Source organism: Clytia hemisphaerica, unplaced genomic scaffold (assembly GCF_902728285.1).
Source record: "Clytia hemisphaerica strain Z4C2 unplaced genomic scaffold, Clytia hemisphaerica genome assembly, whole genome shotgun sequence".
Classification (NCBI taxonomy): domain Eukaryota; kingdom Metazoa; phylum Cnidaria; class Hydrozoa; order Leptothecata; family Clytiidae; genus Clytia; species Clytia hemisphaerica.
The window spans coordinates 73,803-84,439 of record NW_027104606.1 but is presented as its reverse complement, the minus strand read 5'-3'; the positions used below and the strand labels follow the sequence as shown (position 1 = coordinate 84,439).

The 10,637-nt window shown below is 35.7% G+C and overlaps 1 protein-coding gene across 1 annotated transcript; it reads left to right on the top strand.

The window, feature by feature from the left end:
• Window positions 1-7,771: 7,771 nt before the first annotated feature.
• Window positions 7,772-9,871, top strand: LOC136824228 (uncharacterized). Its single transcript, XM_067080403.1, has one exon. The coding sequence runs from the start codon at window positions 7,772-7,774 to the stop codon at window positions 9,869-9,871; it is 2,100 nt and encodes a 699-aa protein (XP_066936504.1).
• Window positions 9,872-10,637: the final 766 nt, after the last annotated feature.

The window sequence follows — 10,637 nt, the reverse complement described above, 5'->3', positions numbered from 1 at the left end:
TATCCACAGAATAAAAAATAAAAAATAAAAAATCCACTCCTATTCTTATAAAACCACAAATAATTATCCGCAAATTCATATCAAAAAGAAAATACTCTTAAATCAATAAGTAAAACCACAATTAATTATCTGCAAATTCATATCAAAAAGAAAATACTCTTAAATCAATAAGTAAACTGACCAAGAAAATAAACAAAACAGTAAATATTTTGTTGACTTTCATATAACTAAACTTTTATTAGAATCTATTCATTCAAGCCCGATAAACCAATAAATTCGAAAACCCCAAACAAGAGTTAATTTATCCATTAATAATTAATAATAATTAACCATTAATCAGTAAATACCAATTGAAAATCCCAAACAATCAAGTGCCAATTATAATTAAAATCAAAACATAAAACATATAAAAATAGAATTCTAAAAAATTTTTAACTTTCTTTTGAAAACATGATGACGAAATTCAAGAAAGAGAATTTATCGAAAACATGTGAAATTTCAATAAACACCTTAAAAATTAAAAAACAATGCGCTCTCACTGAATTTCGTAACACCAACATATCCAAGATCGACATATCAAAACACGACAATAAAATAACGTACAGAAAACATCCATTCACGTATATAAAACATTTTAGCTAATCATGACGAAATCAAGAAAGAAAATTTATCGAAAACATGTGAAATTTCAAATCACACCTTAAAAAATAGAAAACAATGCGCTCTCACTGAATTTCTTAACATCAACATACCCAAACACGACATTAAAATAACGTACAAAAAACATCTACTTCCATATGTACATATATAAAAAAAGCCAAAACATTTTAGCCAATCAGAGCTAAAAAAACAATCACATGACACATCAAAAAAATTTTCAACCAATGAAATAAAATAAAAATAAAACAATAGCATCTTAGTCAACAGAAACAATAACAGCCTAGCCAACCAGAATGCAAAGAAACTACCACGTGATATTTTGAAATAACTTAAACCAATGAGATCGAATAAATTTAAAAACAAAAGATACACGCCCACCACCACCACTCAAAGTCCAGAAACAAGCACCCACCACCATACCACCTCAAAAAACGTATCAACCTATGAAAACTTGTGATACTAGCACGTGACACACAAGAAGAAACTCCAACCAATAAGATAAACCTAAAATTTTTTTAAAACAATAAAACAATAGATATCAAAACTCACAAACACAATAGACATCTAAAATAAAAAATAGAGACAATAGAATTAGTATGTGAATAAAAACCCCAAGAATTTTAAAACACCATACATTTCAACTCAAGACTTTCAACTCAATACTTTCAACTAAAGATTTAAAGCAAAATGGCCAACGCTACCACAACACCAACACATTTCGAAAATGAAGACGGTAAGACATTAATACTCTCCTAATATACTTTGAAATACCTAAGATTTCTTTTGAGTTATGCCACCATTCAGCTGTTAGTGTTTCCGCTACCTCATGGCTAAGGTTTATAACATAGAGGTAAGAAACATGGTTCCTTAGCACTCATTAGAAAAAATTTAAATAAGTTTATACCAGAAAACTTAAACATGATATACCAAGAAAACTTAAACACCCTTTACTGAAAAAAATTACCATACTTCTATATATATAAAAAAAGAAAAAATCAAAGCTCCAACTAATCAACCAATTATTTAATCTTTTTTATATATGACATCTTCAACAAAGACAAAATTAATCTAGACCAAATTCGATAAAAGACTGTTTTAAAACAGTTATTCAAAGGGTATGTACTCTAGCTAACCAAATTATAACCAAATTACAATCAAAGAAAAATCACTAAAACTATCATATTCAAATTTATTTATGCGAAAAAATTTTTTATCGAATATAAATCGAATCATTTACATATTTAAAACTAAACCCCTTTTTCTAAACAAATTACAGCAAAAACCTGGTGACCACTGATAGCACGCTATGAAAATAGCAACAATCTTTAAAAATCATCCCAGGGCCAGGATTATAGGATCAATTATCAGAACAGATCGATAAAGAATCAGTATTTGATTGATGAATCACTTATAGTTATATATAGTTATACATTGTTAAAAATTTCGATATGTGGTAAAGCAGGGATTGATTCTCAAGAGTTTTTAGTCTATGATCATTTTATTCATTTATCCCTTGCTTGTCTACCCCCATCAATTGATCAATAAGTGATCGATCAATGCACCTTTCAGGAAAAAGCTACGCACATATAATTTGTTACTCTTCACCGTTTGGCTGGTGGAAGTAAACAAACCCGTTTTCCCTGCGTTCCCTAAGGGAAAGTTTAGTTTTTTCAGCTTTTCTAAACTTCTATTGTATAGAGGTAAATATTAGTATGTTATTATTATTCATGATACTTCACCCCCCTGAAAATTTAATCCCAAACAAAGATTGCTATCAAAAGTTACAAGGGGAAAACTCACTCCCCCAAGTCCTCGCAGGTGAAAACTGGTTTGTTAACCTCCCCTAATATTTAGACAAAACGGTGAAGCGTATTTTCCCAGGATAATTCTGAGAAGTTTAACTACAGGAAAGGTAGGTGTATTGAAAAAGGATCAATAAAGGATCATTTAAGGTTCAATAGTAAATATTTTTAGAACTAAATCTATTATCGATCTTTTATCGGAATCGATAAGTAATCTATCGATTATATATAGAGCTTGACCACCTGGACTAATCAAACTGAATAAGACCGATCAAACGATAACATCTTGTTTAAGAGCCACATTCTCTAAGAGCCAGGTGGGTGGTGTTAGTATGAAATTTTGTTTGCCTTCATTTTTGGATATTTGGTAGACAATAGTTAAAAACTCAGAATCCCAAAATTTTGGGTCCCAAAAATCCATAATGGCGGCTTGAGGGCTAGTTGAAATTTTGGACTTTTTTTGCCAAGTGTAAAAGTCTGACTTTGAGAGGAAATATTTCAAGTTGCAACTAAGGTCACATGGGTTTCTTTTGATTTCCTGAAAGTACTCACAGTAAAGTGTCAAAAAATCCAAAAAAAACCATGTGACCTTAATCTCATTTTTCATAATGGCGGCCTAGATATGGAAAAAAACTCACTTTTTAACAAATTCAAGCCTCAATTATTCAGCCTTGGAGCATTCTAGGAATTTTATTTTCGGTAAAAAGTGTTCACCAACTAATAAAGATCAAATGTTGAAAATTTGAAGTATTTCACTCAACCTGGCTGGGCTCTACAGGCTCTACAAGAAGGTGCAAATCTCAAAAAGTGCGATATTTGCCTCGATTATTCAAGAGTTGCGACTAATGTTGGGAAAAACTGTTAATTGTTCCTGGTAGAGAAAGTTGCCTAGTTTCAGGAACAAAAATAATACCCATGTGATCTATAAGCAGATTTGAGAAAAATTAAGTGTGATTTTTCTAGGCTGGCGAGACAAAAATAAGGCCCTGGTTACACCAGAAAACGTTTTAAGGTTTTGAAAATCATTGAAAAGTATTATTTTCCACCCCAGGAATGAAAAAAATCCAAATTTCTAATCATTGTGTAAGCCTGGAATTGTCAGTAGCCTCTGTAAATCCCTTGTAAAATGACTGGATCTTTTGTTAAGAATGAATTTTTTGTTTATACCCACTGACCACCCAGACTACCCAAGTACCCTTTTTCACGTACTCTTTTGAAATAATGGCTGAAGTCTATGATGAAGCCAAAGATACATCATGGCAGGCAATGGTACGCAAAGCCCGATCAATCGGGCTTAATGTTGGCGCTGTATGTTCCACACTTGGGCATGGAAACTGCCTTTATAGAGCCATTGTTGAATGCCTTTCCATAACTGAAAGACCATATTGGGGCAGCCATTTGGATCTGCGGAATGAGGTTGTTAGTTTTGTTGACCATAATAGGCACTTAGACTTTGTTGAACAATGGGTCCTATCGAACGTAGATCAACCAGATGATGATGGACAAGTTGTAAGTTTAGATAATGTTATTCAGTGACAGTATCGTAATGCGGAGTATGGTTCAGAATTATTCATTCTAGCTGCTGCTAAAAAGCTTGGAATTATTATCTTCTGTACAAAATATAACAGCAACCGTGATTTTCAATACTTGACTTCTTGGCCTGAAAATATTCATCACCCAGCTACAGCTGGTAGAATGAATAGCGAAATCATCGAAAACTTTGATGGTCCAAAAATTATAATATCTCACAAATACAACCACTTCCAAAGTCTTTACTTTCTGAATGATGCAACATCATCAGCCAATCTTCTGCAGAGTACATCCACCCACCATGTCTTTAGTAAAAGTCGTTTGCTTAAGCATGGGGAAATACCCAAGGATCAAAATATTATGCCCCGTAGGGATTCCAGAGAAGATCAAAGAGGACTCAAAAGAAAACGTTCTACAACTGACGAGCATAATTATGCACGTCGGAAAAATGTAAGATTAGCAAATCAGGCTAAATGTAGTAAGCAGACTGAAGAAGAGATTGATGATATTTTGAGGAGTATCTTTAAAGATAAAAGTTATGTGGAACGCAAAATTGCTGCTAGAAAATCTCACTGTGTTGATTTTGTTGTTGAGCCGACCGAAAGCCAACACCCATCCACAAATTTGCAGCATGGAAACCAAGAAGACACTGTTGAAGAAGCTGAACATCCACATATTGAAGGAAACCAGGAAGACACTGTTGAAGAGGTTGAACATCCACATATTGAAGGAAACCGAGAAATTACTGTTGATCAAATTGAACATTCACATATTCAAAGAGAGGTTCCGCTTCACTCAAATCCTGCTGTTGAAAGAGCAATTCAAGAATTCAATTATGCTGAGAGGCTGCACTCAGTGGAACATTGTATGAGTTGTTATGAGACTAGGCCTATTTATCATGTATTATCCAAGAAAGAAAAAAGGTTTCTCAATGGTAGATGTAAAAGATGCACAGATGAGATAAAAAAGAACAAATACAAGAAACACATCAATAGGTCGTTGATGTTCTCAGGATTGTATTCCCCAGATGAAGATTGTTTCTTGGAAAATGGCATGCATTATCACAATAACCAACACTTCAAGAAAATTCCCCCTTTTCTTCAAAACCTGACATTTGTCGAAAGTCTTTTGATAAGAAAAATATCCATTGCCATTTATGTGCATTGTCTGAAGTATGGGATGTTAGCCTCCAAAGGTCATGCAGTAGCTATACCACATGACCTAAGAAAATTTACCAAACTACCACAACTGACATCTGAAGTTGGTATTCTTCTTATAAGAGGTGGTAAAAACAGCTCAAAAGCATACATGGCTTGTAGGCAAAGAATTGAGCAGGCTTTGGTTGGTCTAATATTTGGTGTTCCAAAGTATGGTGAAAGTGCACCAAGACCAGGATTTACCCGTTATACAGGTAGAGACCATGTGTCTGGTATTGGGCTAAATGGGAGATTCTTTTTGTACCAGCCAAATCCATATTATTGGGATGTTGTAATTGATGTTGATCGTTTGATGCATATTCCAGAAAAAGAAGGAGAGCTAAAAGGTCTACCAGTTGTATCGACAGCAAATAATTTAGCTACTGAAGAGGAGGACTTGGGGCCTGGTCCAAAACAGTTTGATTCCCTGCAGGCTGAAGAAGAGTTGGTGACAACATCAGGATTTGCAGCCCAGCTAACAAACATTGATGTTGATGACAACATAAAGAATACATTGAAACTATTTCTTGGAGAGAACAGTGGTGAAATAGAAAACATAATCAAACAAGGTGCTGTTGCTGATCTTGGGAACTTGAAGTCTGATAACAAAGAGAAGCCTCTTCCTGAGCTGTCTACTGAAGGTTTTTTCACAGTGGCTTATCCACATATTTTCATTAATGGAACGTGTGACATAACTATTCCATCAACAAGGGCTGTTGATTATGACATGTGGGTAGATCATATATATTTTTGCTCAGATAACCGTGTATCAGCTCATAGATATTTGAAATTTCATCTTCTGAATATTGGACTCCGCAAGAAAGCTTTAAATCAAGGAAGCTTTTGTGTTAATCAGCAGGTTAATGAAAAACATCTTACCAGAGACGAACTATTAGAAAGACTTCAAGACAAAGATGACAGTATTCCAAACAAATTTATTTCAATGAGCTCAAATTTAGTCAATACTGATCCATACTGGAAGGAAAGAAAGCACGAACTTGACTCTTTGTGCTTTTTTAAGCTAAAAGAGGACAACGTATATCCATCCTATTTTGATACTTCATCCTGTGCTGAACACCACTGGGTACCACTTCATGATGTTATCATCAAATATCTTGCAAAGACATCAGGCGACAATATTCACACCATCAAAGAAAGATTTCAAACAGATGCACAATTTCGCCATCAAGTTATTTTACAAAATCAGCATATCATTACGACTTACTTTAATGCAAGACATTTGAATTATAAAGACACGGTTTTAAAAAGTCTTTTTCAATATGAAGATGATTGGAGCAGATATGAGTTTGCAAAGAGTCGGGGTGCCATTCACACAAATCTTATTATGATATTGTCAAATCCATATTGGACCAAGATACATCAGATCCCAATGTTGATATTGCAAGTGATATTGAACAATGGCTACAATCAACTGAATTGAACACAAACGAGACATTCTCGCCCCATTTTGTTTCAATGCACCCTGCTGGAGGAACAATTGATGTTAACGAAGAAACTGAAAAAAGAACCTGGCTTCCTAATAAGAATCTCTGGCCTAAGCCAGATGGAACGCTTGAGGAAAATGATCCAAATATTTTGAAGGATTGTCTGCTATGTAAAACTACCAACGACAGCTTGAACCGATTTCAGATGGGTGTTGTTAATAAAGTAATGGTTCACAAGTGCAGTAAGTATTGTTTGAGACGAAAAACTGTCACAACTAAAGAAAGGGATGAATCAGGAAAAAGAAAGAAAAAAGTTGTACGGTATTGCCGCCATCACTTTGGTGAATATGATGAAAGCACAAAACGCTCTGTTGGGAAAGAAACAAATCCATTTAAACCACGCTTTATTGAAGGTAAAGTCCCGCGCTATGAAAGAAGAAATGATCACCCAAGGATGGTACAACATGTATTTTTACGTCCATTGTCATGGATGGGGCAATGTGACACACAAGCCATTGTTTCCAAAGATTTGTTAGCATTAATCAAATATATAACCGTTATTGCTGTAAAGGGGCAGCCACAACAGCAGAACTGCATCAAATCTATCGAAACATTCTTGTTAAATCAGAGCCAAATATAACCATGAGATCAGTAGCGCAGAAGTTGATTTTGAAGACTGTTGGTATAGTTGACACACCCTCATCCAGTGCTGATTACATTAATGTGTGAGGTAAACTTTATCAATGTTCGAGAAGATTTAACAGGGATAGGCTTGAGTGGTTTTCGTTTGTTTGACCCAAAAGGAAACAAAGATGGAGAAGTAACCAGAAAATCATCTCTGGACAAATTTTTAGGTGACTCACGAAGAACGATTTACCCTAACATTTCACTTTATGATTGGGCAAAGATATGTACCTGCCCAAAAAGCAAATCATGTGGCAAAGATCATGTGCCTGTTTTTACTGGATGTCAAAGATTTTGGAAATGGCCTGTTTCTGAAAAATTTGCCAAAGAATTATTGATGAAATTTTCCCCAGGCACATGGAGAAATGTTGAGGACTTAAAAGAGCCTTTCGAAACCTTCACAGAGTCATTTGCAAACTTTTTAGATAGCGAAAGCTGTCCAGAAGCAGTAATAATGATGTTAAAATTTGCCAAAATTGATTTTGATAAAGAAATGCTCAGAAAAAATAAGAACAAAAACGATGATAGACAAATAGATTTAGATACTGACAGCTTTCCATTTTCACAGTCTACACAAAATAGTCAGCAATCTTCTCAAGGATCAAATTTGGACTCATTTGGAAATGATTTATTGAGAGATATAGCTAGAAACCATAGGGTGCAAATGTCAAATGCCGAGGCTGACGAGCCTGTTCTTTATGCTGGTACAAATGATTTTGATTGGCATAAGCATGGGACGGATTGTCTAAACATTAATACGATTTCTGAAGACCAGTATCAGGAAATGAAAGGCTGGCTCTCGCAAGTTTCTGATGAGGCATCTCTTGAGTTTGAAAGATCGAGTCGGCTGTGTACGCTCCCAGACGTCGACCCCAAGCTTGTGAACGAACTTCAAATGACGATTGTCTATTTCAATCTAAAAACCTTACTGCAAAATGCTAGAGGGAATATTGACATTAGTTATGACAATCGTAAACGCTTGGTTGTCCAGGGTTGTGCAGGTACAGGGAAAAGCCAAGTCATCAAGATTCTTACTAGAATGGTCAGGAGAATGTTTCAATCTAACCGTTCTGTTTTGAATGTTGCACCAACTGGGGCTGCAGCTGTACTTCTACCTGATGGCGGTACTATTCATTCGGCTGTTCATATTCCTCGAAATACAGGTTCGAACACTGCAACTTTAGTTGACAAGCCCATGTCTGCTGGTAAGTACAAAGAGTTAAAGGATCTTACTCTTGATGAAAATGAACATCTCTCGCTGATGTGTATTAATGCTGATGAAAGAGGAATGGTAGGAGAATATGTACTTGCTTGGTTTCATCACAGGTTTATGGAGCTTTCTATTCGTTTGTTGAAAAGAGAAGGTGTCATCCCATTTGGTTGTATCCCAGCGTTTAATTTCTTTGGAGATATATTTCAACTAGGGGCTATTGGTTCAAGCAATTTAGGTGATCCGATTGTAGATTCCACTACTCCAATAGAAGCTGCTGGTAATTTAGTTTATAGTAATTTTCAAGATGTTATAGTTTTAGAGGAGATTATGAGACAAAAGCCTGATCAGATGGCTTTGTTAAAAAGACTTGATAATTTACGGACTGGAAATGTTACAAGGAAAGACTGGGAGGAAATCAATGCTCGAAGCCATAATTCATTGTGCGAAGAAGAGAAGAGAAATTTTGACAGTGAAGTATCGAACGTTATTTGTCTCACTGAAACATGGAAAGAAGCAAGGATGTATAATAAGAATGCGTTGAATAGCAAGTATGTGAATGGGAATCGTGCTGTTTCTGCCGAAATAATTTCCACTGGTATAGGAAAACATCATTCCAAAGAAAAAGAATATATGGGTCAAATCCCAAATGTGAGCATTGTTGCTGCTGGCTGTCGGGTCATTCTTACTAAGAATCAAGGTAGTCTTACTAGGCTTGGTTTAAATAATGGAGCACTGGGTACTGTGGTTAGCATCGTGTACAAAGAGGGTGTAAAACCCCATGTCTTCCCAGAAGTTATAATTGTTGATTTCCCTAAATACAAAGATCCACAGTGGCACCCGGACCATCCCACCTGGGTGCCGATACCCTTGAATAAAGTTTTTTGCGATGCAAAATGCTGTCATCGTGAAGGATTGCCTTTGATTACTGGTTATGCATTAACAATAACAAAAAGCCAAGGTATGACAATAGGAAGAAACCAACAGATCTCTAATGTAATTATAAAACTGTCACCAGAAATAGGGATGGAAGCAAAAAACTATGGAACTGCATATACCGCATTCTCGCGTGTAACCGAAGATGCCGATGGGTGTATTGCTGAACCCATACCATTTGAACGTCTAGAGTATCTCAACAGACATCCTAAGAGGAAAGTTAGACAAGCTGAAGAGAAACGCCTTAAATCACTTTCTGAAAAAACGATTCGTGAAAATCCATGCTCAATCGAACAGTACCTCCTCTTGATCCAGGAAATTGACACCTGTGATGATGGTATTCAAGATTCTCGATGCTACAAACATGCTGATCAATGCCGTTGTGTCCTGCATTCCTTCGATCAATGAATCTAACATGTCTTATTGGATCAAACTAGCAGACAAATCACAATGTGTAGTTTAGTAGGAAATTTATGTTCCTTAGAATTGCTACTTGTGAACCTCCTGGAAGCGTTTTTAGTCTGGTAAAAATAACCATCATTAATACGTAATGCAACACATTCTCAATATACCGGAGTGGAATGCTTTGAGGGAGGTAGCTCGCCTAAGCCCTGTCCAAAGTCGTATGCAATCGCATACTTGTGTATTGTAAAGCAGGATGGATTCCCTCAAACAATTCCACATTGACTTCATGTTAAATGGGTTACTAAGTTTTGTGTACATGCTAAACTCCCAAGTAAGTAAACTTTTTGATACCATGTGGAAACCAGCGTACTTTAATGAGAGCCCTTAAAAAATAGTTTCCATATGGTAGCATAAAGAAATTGCAAAATTTAAAAAGCGAATTAACTCTTGTGACAAGGGTTCCATCTTAAACTTTTGAGAATGTTGTATTAAGTATTTTCCCTGTACTAAGGTTGGTAATTTAAGGACCATGCTTGTTATCTATTGTTTTTCTATTTCGTTTCAGTATAAATATTTAAATAAAACACTATGGCTTCACCTATGGATTCACGTGAACTTAGTCTGTTAGCCTCCTCTGATATCGATAACGAGGAAACAGCAGTGCCTAAAAACACCCTGAGGAATTGCCGTCGCCGGAAGAAACGGGCTGAACGCCTCCACGACCTTGAGGAGAAAGTGGAGAACCTACAGCATAAACGCGCGCAACAAG